The sequence below is a fragment of the Convolutriloba macropyga genome, chromosome 7 (genome assembly GCF_964194025.1).
Source record: "Convolutriloba macropyga chromosome 7, txConMacr16.3, whole genome shotgun sequence".
Classification (NCBI taxonomy): domain Eukaryota; kingdom Metazoa; phylum Xenacoelomorpha; order Acoela; family Convolutidae; genus Convolutriloba; species Convolutriloba macropyga.
Genome location: NC_134474.1, coordinates 70780606 through 70800941, shown reverse-complemented (window position 1 = coordinate 70800941; position 20336 = coordinate 70780606). Strand labels below are relative to the sequence as shown.

The 20336-nt window shown below is 36.8% G+C and overlaps 2 protein-coding genes across 2 annotated transcripts in view; one reads left to right on the top strand and one right to left on the bottom strand.

The window, feature by feature from the left end:
• The first annotated feature begins 6072 nt into the window (after positions 1–6072).
• LOC142343126 (uncharacterized) lies at positions 6073–10182 on the top strand. Its single transcript, XM_075394814.1, has 2 exons — positions 6073–9406; positions 9521–10182. The coding sequence occupies exons 1-2, from the start codon at positions 6073–6075 to the stop codon at positions 10180–10182; spliced, it is 3996 nt and encodes a 1331-aa protein (XP_075250929.1).
• Positions 10183–11104: 922 nt separating this feature from the next.
• The window catches only part of LOC142343294 (acetylcholine receptor subunit alpha-like), a 34204-nt gene continuing 24972 nt past the window's right edge, over positions 11105–20336 (bottom strand). The window contains exons 6-7 of the mRNA XM_075395102.1: positions 13389–13590; positions 11105–11540 (exon numbers count right to left, since the gene is read on the bottom strand). Coding sequence (XP_075251217.1) covers positions 11282–11540; positions 13389–13590 — 461 coding nt within the window. The 3' untranslated portion in view covers positions 11105–11281. The remainder of the gene's footprint in view (positions 11541–13388; positions 13591–20336) is intronic.

The window sequence follows — 20336 nt, the reverse complement described above, 5'->3', positions numbered from 1 at the left end:
AACAGATTCTCCCTACTTTTGCAATAATGTGTTACATTCACTGTTCTCTGATTGTACAATGTCTGCTAATGGACTGAAAATTTCAAACGCTAACGGAAATTATGCTCACAAAAGTTTCATTGAGACCGAGTTCTCACATAATAAAGATGCAAAAAATACATGGCTGGCCTGTCAGGGCTACTCTTATGAGGAAAACCCGGGAACGCTATCCACTGCAGAAGTGAACAGAAGAAAAACTTTGGTGAGACAATCAGCTGAAAGCACATTCTATGGCAAAATTGCTGTAGACTTTTTCACTTGCGACAGACATCTGCTAAGTGGTGTGACACTTCGAATTGCATTCAGACGCTCAATTGATGATTTTGTTATAATGTCTGATGATGCTGCGAAACAGTACAAAGTAAAAATTGTCGAAGCTAATTTGTATGTGCGGAAGATGACTCTTAAGGACACTGTTGTGTCCGCCATTGAAAAAACATTATTGAGCAGTCCCGCCTCCTATCCTTACCTTGAAACCCTCACAAAAACTTTCTAGCTTCAACGGGTCTACACAGTTGGAAACAAGAAGATATATTTGCGAGAGAACCAATCCGCCGACTGGCGATCTGCTTAAATACAAATGAAGCTTTTCTGGGTAACAACCGGCAAAATCCATTTCATTTCCGAAAATTCAACCTAGAGCAGATTTATGTATACCGAAACGGTTTGCCTGTGGCACATAGTCCAATGTCTACAGCTGACGACAAACGTCTTTACTTTAACACAATATCGGATCTAGCTTACATTGATAATGGACATGGAATAAGTTTGACAGATTACCCAAACCATTTCATAATGGTGTTTGATTTGACCAGTACCCAACAAGCATCCCATGACTTTATTCATCCTGAACTGACAAACTGTTCAATATCTGTTGAGTTGAAATTTTCTGTGGCCCTACCAAACAATATTGAAATTTTCATTATCGGTGAAAAAGCTAGTACAATTTTTGTTGATAGTGCAAGAAGAGTATCAAAGAATCACATTTTGACAAACTAAAAATGGACGAAGATGATATCAATGATCTAATTCAAAGATGCCCTTTACTCAAGCACAAATTTCTGGGTGTCTTCGCTGCAAATAATTTTCCTCAAAAGTTGAAACCAAACAGTTTCCTAATTGTTAACGCAGCAACTGCAGAAAGTTTTGGTACCCATTGGTTACTATTGTGCCAGAAAGAGGACCAATTGTTCTTTGCTGATCCTCTCGGACAGTCTATTTCGTCATACAAAGATGTCTACCAAAGAATAATTTCTGTAGAACAAAAGGCAAAAATTTCTCAGTTACTGAAGGATCAGCCAATTCAAAGTAAAAACTCAAAACTTTGTGGACTTTTTTGTATTTATATTGCTCATTGTATTTTTAATTCACAAAAAATTGTAAAACTGAGTGATGCTCAATTAATTCGTTTTGCTTTTCATATGATGTATTAACCTTTCCTTGATTGCAATAAATTATTTTTTTTCAAAATTTAATTTTTTTCTTCATACACAAGGCGAACACACAACAAATCAGTATCAATATTCAGTTTTCCGTATCCACTAACAAAAATATCCATAATTTGACAGAAAGCACCGGAATGAGGACCAGACAAAATGTTTTCAACTCTTCGGATAGTTTCACTATTAACAAAATCAGTTTGAACTTGTTTCAATGGAGGACGGGCGTTGTAGATAGTCTTTTGAGCAACTACTGGCATCTTCGCACAGGGTTTTTGATTTGTATTCACTTGCTTTGTAATGCTGTTTTTCACATTACTGTGGCAGGCAAAAGCTGGCAGTTGTTTGCGTACTGTATGTGAGTCAACTTTATCTGCGGAGCTGTTGAATTCAACCGCCAATTTGAGCTTTGTAAAAACGTCTCCATTAGTCTCCAAAGTTGTTGCAGTCGAAAATAAGAATTTGAAGGTTGTAAAAATACAAGGCACAGGAAAATTCTGATTTCGTTTCAAAGTTTCCTTTTCGAAAGTTGTTGTATCAAGCAAAACGTGATAATGGTTAGTTATTAAACCGCAAAACTCAGAATCAAAATGGGCACACACTGCATAAACATTTGTGTTAGAAAGGGTAGGTTTCTCTTCGACAATCTGAAACTTGATCTGTTTTTGAAACTGTTTAAAATAATTTGGTGAGCGCTCGTACATCGCCTCAACCATTTTTGTTGCTCGTGTTGGTCTTCCAAATTTCTTCTGACTTTTGTTGGAATCGTGGTTTCTTTGCTGGAGGTGGTTTTGTTGGTTCCTCTTGGGTGAACTGAGAGCGTATATCAGCTGACTTTTCAATCAAGTTCTCAAATTCTTGAACAGCTAGAGAAACTCTCTGCTGAAATTCGTAATCGCTTTCCGCTTTCTCGAACAATTTTGGAAACACATAGGTCCCCGTCCTTTCATACGTTTTCACAGTTGCTCTGATTAAGCGCTTATCAGTTTTCGAAATGTCGAAATAACAATCGCCAAATTCTGTGTCTTTAGTGGAAGTGAAAGGCATGGCGCAACCAAATTTTATCTCTTTCAAATAAAGTTGTGAGCGCTCCAACTCAATGGCGGCGGCAAGCTGGGATTACACATATGTCGTCAAACACTCAATTAAAAACAAATGATTGGCGAATACAGTCTCAAGTACGCCTACGGCGTACTTGAGTCTGTTCATTACAATTTTTATGGCAAACATATGGTACAGGAATGTGATCTTTTGAGCAGTTTCACATGCATAAAGCGCTCATATAAACTAGGAAATTAGAAACAGATGCAACCTCAGATAATAAACTTACATGTTGAACACAATTTCAAAGGCATAAAGCACTCATATACACTAGAAATTAAAAGCAGATGTGACCTCAGATAAGAAACTACACACTGAACACTATATAACAACAGTTAATTGAAAACAGATGTAACCCTAGATAACAATCTTTGGTAATCTCAAGTTAAAATTGTGAGTGTATGTTGAATCAAAATTAAAAACAGATGTGACCCCTAGCTTACATGAAACTATCGCAAAACTTGTACACAGAAACCCTGAGCTATAATTCGGCGGCATTCAAATATGTGTTGAGTCAAATTGCAGTTTGTTTCCCGCAACAAATTCGAATCTGTTTAACTGAATTCCTTAAACACTTAACTTTAAAATTGTCCGTTAAAATTCTCGCAGAGTCCGAGGCTTCTTGGGAAAGAACATTAGTTTATCAGACAGTTTATGAAAATTTTGTGGTTCTTATTCAACAACGAAAACAAGACGATGTGTGGCACGTTTACCATCACTGTCTTCTTCCAAAGCTTCTGATAAATGCAATTGCCGCCCAACCCGAGAAAACCGACCCATCCGAAAGCACTATTATTACTTCTGGTGGCCACCTACCTGCAACCGTGCTGCCAGCATTTCAGGATTGTAATATGGGCACATTACCTGATGAAATAAAACGTATTTTCTACCGGTATGACTGTGACTGCGTACCTTTGTTTGAAAATCAACTCGGAGCTTATCAAGCTTGTGATGATCTTGGCAATTTGTGGGGGATTAAAACTTCACCGTCTTCACCAGACAGTGAGACAACACCAGCTAGTCTACCCACAACACCAGCAGTTGACACAAGTCCAACTGTTACGCCGACACCTAGCCCATCTCTCTTCGCTGGAATTCACAACAACAACAACCCTCCAAACAATTTCGATAACTTTGACGAGAACGTTCTGTCCGGAACAACTTTTCAAACGCCAAAGCGAGAGGTTCTGAGCGATAGTTTTCAAACACCCACTTGTTCAGAGACTCCAAACGTTAGCGGTGCACCAAAAAAGCGACGACCAGAAAATTCTTTGATGGACTTATTCGATTAAATTAACTTAATTAAAACTTGTAACTTTACTTTTATCTAAAAACTGTTTCAATTTTGAGATGTGAAGTTGTGCGTGTGCGTGTGTTATACAAATTACGTATTTTATATTTCTCGAATTTGTAATAAAACATTTTTTTGAAGACTGTTTTGTCTTTCAATTCAAAACACAGACAAAAATATAGTTCAAGTTAGTGATCAAGTTCAAACTTGTTCCGGGAAAATTTTCACTCTCCCCTATGACGCAATCACAAATTATATTTTCCGAGCAGGATTTCATGTACTACAACCACTATGAAGTGATTAGTTTTTGAGCTAAAATATCCAGATTAAGACTATCGAATCAATAAAATTTGTTAACATCTGTATGTTAAACCTTAAGTTTTTCGGAATTAACAAAATATTTATTTTGCAAAATGTGTACATGTTTTAGCCCAAAAGAACTGTTAACATTATGCCAGCAGCTGTAGCAGCGTATGAACCCTGAAACTCATTCATAATTTAGAAAAAATTGTCAAAAAATTGTAATCTCTCACAGAAAAAATCAAAAAATTGTACTTTAAAACCAAAATGATGTCATAAGGCTGTGTTAAAAAAAATTTTCAGGTCCTCTAGCAGCACCTCCTAGCTTTGGGCTCTCGTTCAAAAGGGTACAAAAAGCAGGTTTGTTAAAAAATTTTTTTGAAAAAATTGAAAAAAAAAATTTTTTGATAGATGACCTGTGACCTTTGACCCCAAAAATGAGGTCTTCAAAAAACACTTGGGATGAAACTGATGGTGCAGAGGTCCTCAGCACACTGTGTCCTACAAAACATCTCATCACGCTCGTCAAATTTAACTTAACCGTTACGGAGATAATTAGCGCCTAATTAACGGCTAATTAGCGACTAATTAACATAATTGCTAATTGATGAAAAAAAAAATTGGAATTTTTTTACAGCAATGTCTTTGCGGGAACATGCTGCATGTTTTTGCTCATAAGCATCATGGCCGAAAAATGGCTCCTTCACCGATTTCTAAAACATCTGGTCATCAATGTCACATTAACATCTGGCATTAATTAGCATATGAAGTACCCTAAGGAAAGATGTTAGATCGCGTTTCTTTGCATTTTTGCACATTGTGGGCCCACGGCATCAACTTCTCTCATAACACCTGTCATCGAAAAAAGCTTCTGAAAAAAAACACATGTTTCTGTCATGTAATTGTCATTTAATGACATTGATTTATGATGATTGACAGAAAAAAAAACTTTTTTCTGTTTGTTTTAGAGCAATTTTTTTAGTGCAGTCCTATGTTTTTCGGCCCGGGGAGCAATTTTGCTCATCACACTTGACAGCGTAGGACAACTCTAACCACCCGTTATAGATGAGGTCTAAAATGACACTTTTTTGAAAAAATTCAAATAAAGTAACATGTTTTTCCGCTTTTTTGAATGCATTTTTTGAAGTAATCCACAAACAACAATACTCGGTATGACCCCTCTGAGGTTCTACTAGCACATCTTTTGAATTCGCAAAGTGTTTTAATCCTTTTTTCGCGTTTAATTTCAATAAAATTTCGAAACTATTTTCCCGCCGATTCCAGTCAACCAGAGGCCGCTATTTTGAAATTCAAATTTGGCGCCCTATCTAGTGAATATCCCTTTTGTGCATTAGCTTCAAATTAGGGATAATAAGAAAGCCGGGATAATAGTTTTAAGAAAATACAAAGTCTTTCGAAGTCGAGATAAATTTGGAGTTGAAGTGCGCGCCAAAATTAGCCTATAGAAGTACGTTCAATTTGAATATCAAATTTGCCGCCCTATTCAGTGCCATTTTCAAAACACTGTAAACATGTATTCAGTCGTAACGAATGAAACTGAGTATTACACAGAACTGAGTTTTATTGCAGAGTAACGAACATTATAAAACAAACCGTTTATCCAACTTCATTTATTTACTTCTGATAACTGCTTTTGAAATGACTTTTTCTTGCCGCTTCTGCCCTTCAACGTTTAGTACACCGGGAATCAAATCGCGACATGAAACACGATTTCATCCCGATGAGTGCGGCTTACCACATTATCAATGTTCAATTTGTGAGTTTTCAACTAGAAAAATGTCTCCTCTTGAAGAACATATGAGAACAGTTCACTCAAAGTTTACAAATTGTTGTCGTTCTTGTTATCTGGGTTTTAACAATTCTCACCTCTATGCACAACATATGAGCTCTGTTCACTCGCTTCCCGTTTTTGGAGAAAAGTTCCAGCCTTTACAAATACCCTCCCAGTCCGCATTTAATGGTCACCTTCAAACGTTTGTAATCGAAGCTGAAAACAATGAAGAAAATTCGTTGGACTTGCAGACCTTTATGCAGTCCAAGCGAGCACAAATAGAAGAACTTATTGAGCAAAAATTAAGCTCAGGACCCCAGAAAATTCAATTTTCCGCTGAACTATCACTCTTCAAACCAAAACACGAGACGGATGAAGACGACGAAAATTTAGTTATATTTGCCAATTCACTAATGACCCCAGTAACTGCTGGAGGTATCTCAAACGAAGAATTTGCCCTGATGGTGGAAAAAATGTTGGCTGTTCTCTTTACTTTTGTGTCTTCAGGGAGTGGATGGCTACTAGATCGGGTGATTCGCTTACATCTCAACTTTGCGAAATACAGACCTATTCGGGGATCGTCATTCATAGCACTTCCTTATGAGTTATCCACATGCCAAGCTGTTCTAAATATTCGAAACCACAATGACAATAATTGCTTTGTCTACTGTTATATAGCAGCTAGATGTCTGAAGGAAAATATTGGCATGAGAGTTGACGGTCAAAACGATACTTTGAGAGCGACAAATCCCGAAACTTATAAAGACCTGAAGTCGCTTTTCCCAGCGGGGAATTTTCAGATGCCAATGGGTATCAGTAGTCTCAATAAGTTTGAGGAACTTAATTCTGTTCAAGTTAACGTGTTTGGTTACCACAAAAAAGATCTATTTCCTATACGAATTTCAACAAAAAAGAGTTCAGAGGAGCTGGTTATTGATTTACTGCTTCTTTACGATTCAGATAAACATCACTATGTTCTTATCAAGGACCTGTGCAAATTTTATTGCTTTCTACGGTCAGTGAGGTACCGTAGTTACCTGATTTTATGCAGAAACTGTTTCTGGTTATGTTATGACGGTGTCACAGCTTTCGATGAACACGTTGAAAGGTGCAAAGATCATTCACCAGCCCTTGTTCGAATGCCGAGCGAAAACAGCAATATCTACAAATTTAACAACTGGTCTGCCCTCTGGTTTGCCCCATTGGTAATTTACTTTGATTTTGAATCCTTTCTACGGCCAGTATCTACTTGTTCACTTAGTGGAAACGTCTCCTCATCATCCACCATAGAAATTCATGAGCCCTGCGGTTTCGCTCTGACTGTTGTTGAGCATAACAACCCGAAGCCCAAGTATACCCACTTGAATAGCTCCGAAAATTGCATGAAGATATTTGTGAAAGTGCTTCACAAGTTGGCGAATGATATTCACAAGCAGAAACAAAAACATCCGTATTTTCGTGGAGACAGATCAAAACTTGGAAAAACAGAAAGTGTTGCTTGTTGGATTTGCGAAACTGATTTTCATGAAGATGACGAAAAAGACCTTGACCACTGCCACTACAGTGGCGAATTTCTGGGCTGGGCCCATCCGCAATGCAACCGACTACGGAGAACGTCAAAATTCATTCCCGTAATTGGGCACAACATACAAAATTACGATCTCCACCATATCTGTCTGTTATTGCAAGAAAGTGAGCCATCTACAACAATAAGCGTAATACCTGCAACTGACGAGAAATATATCTCGATGCAATTAGGTGTTCAAGTGGACACGATGAAAAGGGATGGGCAAATTGTTCCAGTGTATGAGTTCCTAAGGTTTGTTGACTCTTACAAGCTTTTTAACGCATCTCTAGAAAAACTCACCGAAACTTTACCGCAATCTGAATTTGGCATTTTGGAAGTAATGTTCAATGAAACTCCTAGTGACCACTTTGACCTGCTCAAGCAAAAAGGTTACTACCCATATTCATACATGTCTAATCGGACAAAGTTCTCGGAAGATAGTTTGCCTCCAATAGAAGCATGGAAAAACTCCCTAAATGGCACAGCAATTCAGCAAAACGAATGGAATCATGCAAACAGAATGTGGAATTTGCTTGGGTGTAAAACCATGCAGGATTATCATGATGCCTATCTAAAATTAGATTGTGCTTTATTAGCTTGCTGCTCCGAGTATTGTCGGAAAATTAGTTTCAAAACTTACAAGCTTGATGTTGTACAGTTCTTCACTGCCCCAAACATGGTAAAAGATTCCGCACTTCGTATCACCAAAGCTGAAGTCCAGTTATTCACTGAACGGGAACATCTGGACATGATAGAGCCAGCGATACGCGGGGGTATAACCTCTGTTTTCGAAAGTCGACATTTTAAAGCAAACAACCGCTACCTGCCTGGGTTCAACTCCGAGGAAACGTCCACATTTGGGCTAATGGTGGACGCTAATAATTTATATGGTGGAGTTATGCAGGAGGAGATGCTACCCGTTGGTGATTTTTGTTTTGTTTTCGACATCTCAATAAACGAACTACTACACCACCCTGATAGCTCTTCAGTCGGGTATTTCTGTGAAGTCGATTTCGAATACCCAAGTGAAATACATGATCAACAGCAGGACTACCCATTGGCACCAGAAAAAACACTTGTAAAGGACGACTGGCTAAGCGATTATCAGTTAGAGGTTAAACAGCGTTACAATTTACCGGAAAATAAAGTTAACAAACTGCTACAAACTATGTTTGACAAAAGCAAATATGTCCTACACTACAAACTACTGCAATTCTATGTTCGACGGGGGTTGCGTATCAAAAAAGTACACAGAATTCTCAAATTCACACAATCAAAGTGGCTTGAACCGTACATTACCTTAAACAGCGCCATGAGAAAAAAAGCAACTAACAGATTTGAACAGAACTACTACAAATTGATGAACAACTCGGTATATGGGAAAACAATTGAGTCAAAACGAAGACGACTGAAAGTAGACATAACACGGGATGCCGAAAAAACTGCAAAACTTACATCAAAATTCGAGTTTGACAAATTTAAAATATTCGGCGAAAACATGGCGGCGATCTGTTCTCGACCAAAAGTTATTAAATGGACAACACCAACTATTGTCGGGGCGACCATTTTGGATCTTTCAAAACTACGTATGTACGGTTTCCACTATGATGTTATGCGCGCAAACTTTCGGTGCTCACTCTTGTACTCTGATACCGACAGTCTATTGTATAAAGTTGAGACGACTGACCTCTATGCCGACTTGGCAAAGAAGAAAGAAGTTTGTACAGAATTCGATTTTTCAAATTATCCTGACAATCATCCGCTCTACTCCGATGTTAACCACAGCAGAGTTCTCAAGTTCAAGGATGAATTCGCTGGTGACTACATCTCGGAATTTATATGCTTGAAGCCCAAAATGTATTCAATAACTTCTAAAAGTAAGTATTAAATTACACATACTTTTATTCCTCGAGAACCGATCACTTTTTTTTGCATTTTGAAATAAGAACTCACCTGAGACTCGAGGTTGATCTGCTTTTGTTTTATTCCAGGTTGTGGAAAGCTGTCGGCGAAAGGGGTAACAAAAGCTGCCCAGAAGTTGTTGACACACGAGCTGTACAAGTCTACACTGGTTACGGCAAAACCATATCGAGCAATAAGTAATAGAATAACGTCCGAAAACCATATTCTAAAAACAGTATCCGAAAACAAAGTGTCCCTATCAGCGTACGACAATAAACGATACATTCTCGCTGATGGTTTGAGAACACTGCCATTTGGGCATTATTCTATAAGGAACAGTTCGCAATCTACAGCAGAGAGTGATACTGATTCATATAGCTGGTTCGATAATGAGAAAGAGGACAGTGAAATAAGTTGGGATCACAAATCAGTCTCAGAAGAAAGTTTAAGTAGAATTTTCAATGGTAGAGACAATGACGCTGATGTCGACTGGGATTATCCGACACCTCCCAGCCCCATTCCTCCTCCAGCAAAAAGAATGAGAAAACATTTAAGTGATCACATGAATCAAATGCTTGATATAGCAGAAAACTGGACACCACCCGACCCAGGAATGATTGTTGCTAGAGCTACTACTGAGGAGGAAATTAGTGATTCTGATGTTGTTGATTTCGATAGGAGCAGCAGTTCTGAAGATGATCATTTTCAGTGCTCCCTCATTAACTTTGAAGCAAGTGACAGCAGTGATTAAAATTCATAGCAAAACCCAACGCTTGAGCGTTTTGTTGCTTGCTAAATTAATTCAAACAAACTTACCTTAGTTTCCACTTCTACACAATTTTGTACGTGATTTTTGGTATAACTTAATAGCGTGTTTTCAAAGTGTTCCGCAGTTTGATTTTGTGAGGTAAATTATTGTTTGTACGTGAATTTTGGTAAAACTTTAAGTTTTAGAACCTGTTTTCAAAGTGCTCCGCAGTTTGGATTTTGTGAAGTAGTTAATTGTTTCAATATGTTTGGTTTACAGTTGGAAATACAAAATAATAAATTGTTGTTTGATCCGTTTTCACATAAATCAAGAGCTCGGTAAATAATCGCGGCAAGTTTGATCCTTCTCAATTTACATGCACAATTCAAATGCAAGTTTAGTCGCGGCAGTTCTTCTTTCTCAATTTACATGTAGATCAGAAGGGATATACCACTCCATATTATCCTCATGGGATATACCACTCCATATTATCCTCATGGGATATACCACTCCATATTATCCTCATGGGATATACCACTCCATATTATCCTCATGCATTCTATACCCTATTATCCTCATGGCAGGATAAACCCCCCCCCTATCCCAATACAGCTATATAATACTACTGTCGGGCAACCCTGGGCTATTTACAAGTTGTTCATATAAATGGCCTCTACTTCCGACCCTTTCTTTTCATTAGCTGAGTCCATATTCAGACTTTAGCGCGTTAATTGTTGATGTTTCCATACAAAAATTATGAACGCACGACGCCCCCCCCCCCTCCTGTGCTTTCATCTTTCCTCTCGTCATACTTGATTCCGGTCTGGGACCTTAGCCTGTGGGAAGTATGATAAATTTACAAGGCTACAAATGCGAGGCGATGAAAAAAACTTAAAAATTGTTGATTGAATCTTAGTAGGATAAATTATATTACGGTGTTTATTCTGAATTGAACCGATTTACGTATTTAAAAAACTTTTCATATTGAGTTTGTCAATACTGCACATTTTGGTGAGGGTAGGGGGGAAGTTAGGAGAACAATAGTCTGTTCTGAAAGCGTTCGTGTCTCTGTACGTGGATGTGTGTGAATGTGTTTCGTGAACTATAATTCGTCATATAAAGTCCTGTTTTCCCACCCATCTGGCCGGTGTATTATACTCTTGTCGGAGCCAGTCGCCTCGTCCTTCTTCCAGATAAGGCCTGGACAACGGGTGTTGTCTGCAGCATGTTGGTTGAACCGGATGCCGTATAACTGGTCGAGTCGGAACTGGCTGCTGTCTGGATCGTAAATAGCTGGCGAGTTGAAGATGATAGTCACTGTCCCGATCACACACATTATAATGTACGTGTACAATAGGGACCTAAAAACAGGGCACCCAGTTGAAGAGTTTTTCAGAAATTATGTACAAAATTAATGCAATGCACTGATTTTCCAAAAAAACTCAAAAAAAGTTTTACATAATATTCCACTGAAACGCGGCGGAAAATCAGAGTCGTCCAAGTCGATGCTTAAATTGTGTGAAATACAGAAGTAACCCAGGTGTAGACACCGACTTATGAACACCCAGTTTGAGGTCCCAGACCGAATGTCGATATGTCCAGACCGTCCCAGACGAAGGTGTCTATGTCCAGACCGTCCCAGAGAGAAAGTGTTTATGTCGAGACAGTCTCAGACAGAAAGTGTCTATGTCCAGACCGTCCCAGACAGAAAGTGTCTATGCCCAGACCATCCCAGACAGAAATTGCCTATGTCCAGACGGTCCCAGACAAAAAAAGTGTCTATGTCCAGACCGTCCCAGGAAGAAAATGTCTATATCCAGACCGTTGCAGAAAAAAGTGTCTATGTCCAAACCGTCCCGGAGAAGAAAGTTTCTATGAGTTTGGTTTTTTGACATCTTATTTTTATTAAATCAGCAACTTTTCTGTTTGATCGTTTCCAAAACGTAGAAACCCAGTCAGTAAGGTCTTAAAAAACAATGGAACGGGTAAAATTTTTATTAGGGTAAAAACTAACATAACAACGATAATGAAGGTAAGAAAATAGACTGTTTCAAAAATTTTTTGATAGAAAACACCATTACTCCAAAGATTACATATCCCAGGTTGATCTTTGATCACAAGTGACCTCTGATCAGATTGTTCGTGATCAAAATATCCTCTTATCAGACTAAAGTGCGCTCGAAAACCGTGTGCGCACGGAGTGAACTCGAAGTTGTCTAATCAGACCTTTCCAAACGGAAATTAACTGTGATCAGACCAAAATCAGACCATTGACCGATATCAGACCATTGTGCGACCATAGTCCATAAAGAATCAAGACAATTGCCAAGTAGATTGGGCGCTTTAAGCGACCACTAATAACAGAATCGCCAGGCCAAAAAATGCCACTGATCCTACCATTTTCTACACGTCGTCAAAAGCGATAGGGATGCGCACATATTTTCCAGATTTGTGTGCTCGAAGTAACCTATGATCAGACCATGCCCCGATCAGGTGTTTTCTAAGGGAGATTGATTAGATAGGAAAGGCATGGTCGCAAGCCGGTTTATGAGTTTCTTGGTCTCAATATTAGCCACATTGAGAACAAAGACAACATGAATTTGTACATATTGAGAATAGTTTTGAGAACCATTGAGAATAGTTTTCCTCACTTTCCTTTTTTAATATTTCAGAAAAGGTTCCTGCAAAAAAGTACATTTTCCCTTGGAAATATCCGTTTTTTCGCTCATTATATTTTTAAGAACAGAAAAATTTTATCCGTATAAGGAGCTATTTAAAGTGTACCAAATTGATATCTCAGTCTTTGTAAGTATTAGACTTTTTGTATCTCCGCTGTAGCGGGTGCTCAGCCCGGATGTGAAATAAAGAGAAAAACACCAGAAAATACAGGAAAATCTCAAAATGATTTTTTATATCAACTTGAGCTAATTTTCCGACAGTAAGTTATATCATCATCATCATCATCCTAAACTTTTGCGCTCAAAAGCTTCTCTGGTCAAACCTCTGGGGTTAAAATTGTTTACAACCTCCAGTGTTAAATTTCTCTAGTGGGGTGGGAACGTCCTATTGAATTGGACAAAATTTATGCTTCAATCAAAATTTCTAGCGCGACTCTGACTTTTTATAACAAAATTCCTCAATTTTCACTTTATTGAACTGTTTCATGCTCCATAAGCATGTTCCTTTAGAACAAAAAAAAATGTGAGTGCCTGTCTATGACCATTGCCACAAATTTCCAGTCATCTTTTTCGGCACTGGAGTCGTCTTCGTTCTTTAGGTGCTGTGCAATGTACAAGACACTGTCCACTGCCTTCTTCATCTTCTCTTTTCTCAACTGGGCTCCTCTGTCTTCCTCTTGTAACTGTTGACCCAGGTTGATGAGGGGGTTGATGTTACGGGGGTAAAGTCGACCTGTAAAACCCCAAAAAATAGTAAGATAAGGATTAACTTAATTTTGCGGATTTAAGACGGAATGAAGACAGAAATATTGAATAATTCACCGCCACTTCCAAGATTTTGGGGAACAGTTAAAAACCCGATGAAGACGAAAATGAAACTTTTGGAGATAAGTTTCAAATGCTTCAGCGTGGAGGCATCATTGTTCGAAGGAACACTTTTTTTCATGTTTGAGAAGCAGTGCATACTCGTGGCTCCATTACTGAATGTTTTAAAAGTGCTTAATGTTGTAACTGAATGCTGAGGATTCAAATGCGAGAAAAGTGCCAATGCTGAAATGGCTTAAGCAGCATATTATTGAAGTTATTGGAGGTATACTCAAAGTGCTGATCGAAACAAAAAAGTGCATAGATACTCACCGCGTCACTACAGTCCGCTGCCGTGTATAGTTATTGCCACAAATAAGAGGCTAGTGAATTTACTTTATTTTGTAACAGAATTTCGTTTTATCCCCCAAATTCATAAGCGAAAATCTTTACAACGGATTTCGCCTACGCCAGTTTTCACGGTATTTTACATCCATTTAAAAAATTTGATCGAAGAATATTTCGAAATTGTTAAGTCAAACAGTAAGTGTAATCTGAGATGTGAAAGAAAGTGATATCTGTGCGTCCTTTTATTTTGAGAATAATATAAACATTTCCAGAGCCGACAGCTTAATCCGAGATTAAAATAAGCCAAATAAGATTAGCTCAAAGGCAGTGCTTAAAATCAAACTTTTGTTCAATAAGTTTAACCGTGAGCATTTTTCTAATAATTTCACCTCATCAGGTTGAATCATCAAATGGGTTGCACCCAGAAAGGACAAAAAATTACCTGTGGACTGCATTTTTAAAGACACCTATAGACTCTCGAAGAATAGACACTCTATGTTGAGAACTGACATTTTTTTTGAATTTTTTGCAGAGAAATTGCTCGTCATAACGCAATCAAATGGTATACAGGTTTCATGTTGAGCATTGCTTCACCTTAACTTCGGATGGGCATCGAAATAATAGCTAAGGTTTAAAAAATAATATGATGTAGAAAAAAGCATCTCGCTTGGTTATTTTTGTTCCAGTTCTTTTATTGAGCACACAGACACAAAAATAACCAATTTTTTTTCATAATTTAAAGCAGTTTTGAATTTTATTAAACAACTTCATTAAAAAATCAACAAATAACTCCAAAAAATGATCCAAATCAAGCCAAATTAGTTTGAGTGATTTTTCAGTAAATGTTTGAATTTTGTTTCTATCACAGTGACAAATTCCTTAGTTTTTTGACACTTGATAATGACGAACAAGTATTGCAGGGCTCAACTTTGTTTTAGATATTTTTAAGGGAACTTAGAATATACGCGAGAATTCGAAGTTTTGCCAAAGTTTTCTAAATGCGCCAATAACTAAATACCTAAATATCGTGATGACTTTCTTTTCCAAATTGAGTAATCGTGGCAAACTTCTTAACTTCTTGATTGTTTGTGAAAGTCAGCGTTTTTATTTTTATATAATAACTACCTATTAACATGAAACAGGATGCACGGTACAAAGGAAGACAAGAAATTGAAGTTTCTAACTATAGCCTTAAGATGCTTCGTCAAGCATGTGCTGTACCTGTAATTTTGATACATTTTTACAACACTAGCTTAGATTTTTTTAGCAAAAAGAATATTAACCCGTACCGAACTTCAAGTTGAATCAGTACTGGGCAATTGTAAATGCAAGTCTCGCATGTAATATAATTTGCTCGCTTTCTTGCTTGAAATTTGCCCCTTTCAATCATATTTTAACGGCGCAAAAGATAAACTTCCAACAGTCACAGTGTCGCAGTAAAGAGAACAGCCGTCTAGGAAGATGGAGATTGGTGGTTCGATCCCCGTACGGAGCTTTCGCACTTGGCTTAGACTTGCCAAGTCTTATCCAAGTCTGACAAGTCTTCAATGTGTTTTGATCATAACTCTGAATCAGTACTGATAGCTTGACTTGGAATTAGACTTGCCCAGTACTGATATTGACTTGGCGTTAAGTACGGGAAAACACCGCAAAAGAATACCTGAATTCCTATGTTAAATTTGACCAAGCGTGTAACCTAGCATCATTTTGGTTAGGCAATGCACGGAAAAAGCAGAATTTTTAAAGAATTGTATTACATTCAAAAATTATATTATTTTGAAGTGAAATTGTTATTCATTTTCTGCTAAAATATTCAATTCAGAGAATTGTGCTTTGTGTTTTTATTTTTAGGTCAAAAAAGGCCTTTTCACACAATTTATCGAGTTTTAAATGCCGGAAATCTTGAGTGGTTTCCGTTCTGAATATAACTCGGTTCGGTAAAAATGAAAACGAAAAAAATTTTTAAGGAACCAGACTAAAATGGATTTAACCATGTTGTAATTCAACATGAACGAAATCAACATAACGCAATTGCCTCTATTGTGTTATGACATAAAAGGGTTCGTTTGGTACAAGTTTTTTGCAAAGTTTTAAAGGAACAAGATAGTGATGCGTATCGCAGAACAATTACGAAGAGGAAAAGTTTTTCATGTTCTTAAACGCTCCATTTGTTTTGAAATTTTTAAAATCAAATATGATCAAAACACAACTATTGTTTTTTTACTGCAAACTCTTCGTTTTGCGCAGCGCCACTCTATTTCGTTTAGAAAACGACGACAAATTTCATCATCTTTCACCGTCACGTTATCGCTGTTTTGTCTGCAATATAGATATATCGTCTTCAAAATGTTGCTTTCAACCAAAGTTATTAAAACTCGTGGAACCGTAACAGAATTTCCCTATGGTACTTGGTGTTAAAACAACAAAAAAGATGCCTTTTCATTTCGAACAATAAATCCTTTAGTTCATGTTTGTTCTATCTGTTGATGTAGACATTAAGGCAATTAATTGATGGATGTTCTTCCGCCGAAGCAATCAATGAATAAAAGTGGCAAATTTTTTATTATAATCTGAACATTTTTTTGTTTTTCTATGATGTGTTCAAAAATACCAGAATTGCAACAATTCCAGAATTGAACAGATAGTGTCAAAGAAAATGACTATGTTGATAAACTTATAAAGACTATGAAAACTGATCAAAAGATTTACAAGCTATAAAACTCATGTTGAACTTTTTAAACTTATTTGTCAGATTAATCAAAATGTTTTTCATTTTCAGGAGCTTTTTTTCTATTCATTCTGTATCTCATTTAGATCGGATTCTCCGAATGGTTATTGATTAAGGATCGAAAGAGAAAATGTGAAAATTGTAAATTGGAAAGCCCCGGTGTAATTTATGTTAGAAAGATTACTATCAACAAAATCGACAGCTCATCCAATTGAACTTGATTCACTTAAACAACCCTCTCTGGGCAATTGTATCTGGGCTTTTTGAAATAAACTCTTTTATATTAGATATGTCTTGTCTTTTTCATGCTTTTTTTTAGCAAAGTGGTAAAAATTTGCAAGCGTGTGAGTTATGAAATAAAATCTTCAATAGAAAGAGACAGCAGAGCTGGAATTTATTTGTCTCACCCAGGGTTTTCTTTTTGCCCAAAATTAAGTCATTGTTGTCATTTTGTGATTTGTTCGTCATTTTCATTGCCATCAACATTGCCGTCAAGGTTCTATTTTATCATAACTGCTGACGATTTCGTAAATTGAGATGCTGATTTCTGTAAACTGATGATTACTGAAGTGCTTTCTTGCCTGAGATAAAAAAACAGTAACCGTCTACGTTGGGCGAATTGCTCTCAAGCGACCGGCGAGTGGTTGGCTTCGGTAGTAGCCAACAAGAGCTTAGAGATGTTAGCATTAGGAGTGGGGGGGGGGGGGGAGGCGGTGTGAGCAGGGGGGGGGGGAGGAGGGGTCAAGCGATGTGTGGTCAAGCTTACCAATACAGCCTTATACGGCGTCCAGCTAAGTTATTTTTTCTCTGGTGCTGTCAATATGATATCAACCGAGAAAAAGAATACGTATTTGGAGATTAGTAATTTACTTTCAATAAGTTTTAGAACGTAGAATGTCTCATCAGTAGCCTAATTTTTGGGTGTGGTAAAAAAATTGATAATATTTTTTGTACCGTGTTGGACTAAGTTAAGTAAACCTTTGGAGGCGCCCTTTAAGTTAGTAAACAAGAGTCTTAATAAATTCCTTTTCTATGGTGAACTATCTGGTTAGGAGTATTGGTACCTTTGTCGAATCTTGGCATGAGCCAGATACGACAAATATCTTTGTTTTTTCCTGCGTTGTGTTGGTTACAGAACTTAGGCAAAGCTTCATAGTCGGTTCTCGAGTTTCGTGGATCATGACTGTGGTCGGCTGTCGATCATCAGTAATGTTCCATTGTTTATTTTCTGGAAAAACTGTTACATGAAGCGTGGAATGAGGTGATTTGTTGAGTAAATAAGCGTGGCTGTGTATGAGAGGTTACGAAACAAACGATTGAGCAACAAGAAATTGGAAAAGATTTAAAAGTGATAATGGAAAATTGAAGCGTTTTGTGTAAGATACGTACCAAAGTCTGCAAGAATTATTCCATTGTGAAATTTGAATTTAATTAATAAAAATATTTTATTTACCCATTATTTAGGCTAAATAAAACCTTACCCACCTTGTTTTTCATTTACCCACATTTGTTTTCAGCTCAGAGTTCTGTAATCGTTGTTTAGGTAATTTGTCAAATCTTGGTCAGCTTCAGTCGCAAAAAAATGTTAAATCTTTCTTTTAAAATCACTTTAACATTAACAGACGTCGTATGTTTACATAAAAATAGGCAATAAACGAATGATTACACTATCCGTGCCTATTTTTGCAGAAAATAGTTTGAAACGAAGAAAACCGTTCATCCTAGCGAAATGTCCTCAGATTTGATGCCAACAATGATCTTGAGCACGCCCTAGTTGAGACAGGATGTTAATCTTGCAAGGTCTTACTGTTAATCTTGCATGCTGTTAATCTTCCAAGAGCCTGCCGGAGGATGCTAATCTTGCAAAATTTTGCAAGACGTTGTTAATCTTACATGATGCTTTCAAGATTAACATCCTCTTGCATGATCTTGCAAGATTAACATCGAAGAACCTGCCTTATTGAATCGTTCTATGGTTTTGCTAGAAAGGCGCCTTAAAACAACCGCTCTCAAACATTGCTTGCCCTCTCTTCTATCAGAAACTTTGGATTGTAGCTAAAGTAGTAATAGTGGCACTATTAGTTGTAGTTAGACAGAAAATTTCATATGTACAAGTTTCATAAGCGATAGCGTAATTAAAAGACTGGCTTCCAGATGTGACTCAATGATTGTTTTTTGCTTTATGTTGAATACGTCAAGTGTATATAGTCTAGTAGGCACCAAAAAAGTTAAATTATACTACAAAAGTTGCAAAGGTGCATAACAAATTCAAATAGATCTGGCAGAAAAGAAAAAAGAAAATAACATTGCATTTCTTAATTACCGATGAGCAAATACCTAGATAATTCTACATAAATGTTAAATTCACTACTAAAAGGTTTTTTTCAAGGTTACCTTCGTTATCTTTAAAGGTTACCTTCGTAATTTTCGTAAGTTACCGTCTTTCACGGTTATCTCCGTCAATGATTGAAGAGTTAATTGAAGTGCTCACTTTCTTGTTTAACTTAGGTTTTCTAGATATTCCATGTTTCATTTTGCGCTTATTAAAAGTTTTCCGCCTGAATAACAAATTCAAACAAATCGAAATGATTGATCTGTTTAGCAAAATCAATCAGCTGATTTTTGAAAATTGGAATTTATATGTTAATTTTTTTGGCACAATATGTGTTAGGAATTGCAATTCAGTCAAGATCTAGATGTTGCTCTGCGTTCTGCTCTTCGTTCAAATATTAAACATTCAAAATGGTTCTCATAAAAACATATTTAAAAATCTAGATTTTAGAAAATAACATTCTGCACAAATAGTTTTCAGTTCTTCTCCAAAAGTTTGTCTTTGGCGTGCAACGTACGACAGCATTCGAACATTTGCCTCTGAAAATAGAAAAAATAGCTTCCAAATTTTATAATAAAAATGTAACTCTAGATTATTAAAGTTTTTAAAGAATGTAAAATTGTTTTTACATAAGAAAGGCGGAAGCAAATGGCGTAGCTTTCTGAAAAAAATGGCAGTAATAGCCGAAACAAAAAGTAAATTTTAGTGACAACACGATCTATTCGAAACATTAGTTAAAGCCTTTGTATTAAATAGCTTCTAAAAACATTGATAAACTTTAACTAGGTAAAAAAAAACTTTGTCATAACAAAACTATGTTCATTCAAACCATTTGAACTTGTTTGTTTTGAAGTTTCTCTATATCGTTTTTTGTTTTACTGTGGTTATGGAAGCCAAAAAGAACATTAAAATTAAAAGTTGAAAGAGATTAACGTTTTTCTAATGGTTTTAGCAAAATTGAAAGAGAAAAAAAGTTCTGTTTAAAGTTCCGTTAGTTTTTTCCGCGACCAATAGAGGTTTCGGGATAATGAGTGAAAAACAATTGGTTTCAATTCAATGGCAAAAATTTAGTTGAATTTGATCTATCTTTTTTTACATTCTGTGTAAAATTTACAGAAACAACTGAAACTAATTACGATGGCAAAAGATGCTTTCAATCATAGTAAATATAATAAAATTTGTCAATTAAACATTTGTTCTGATTATATTTTGTCTGCAATGTTTCTGAAATGTTCAAATAGCATTGATCAATACGCCAAAAATTAGA

Excerpts from the sequence above, each read along its gene's own strand:
- LOC142343126 (XM_075394814.1), top strand. The coding sequence starts at position 6,073 with ATGAGCTCTGTTCACTCGCTTCCCGTTTTTGGAGAAAAGTTCCAGCCT. Across the intron at positions 9,407-9,520 it reads GTATTCAATAACTTCTAAAA|GTTGTGGAAAGCTGTCGGCG; the intron begins GTAAGTATTAAA and ends GTTTTATTCCAG.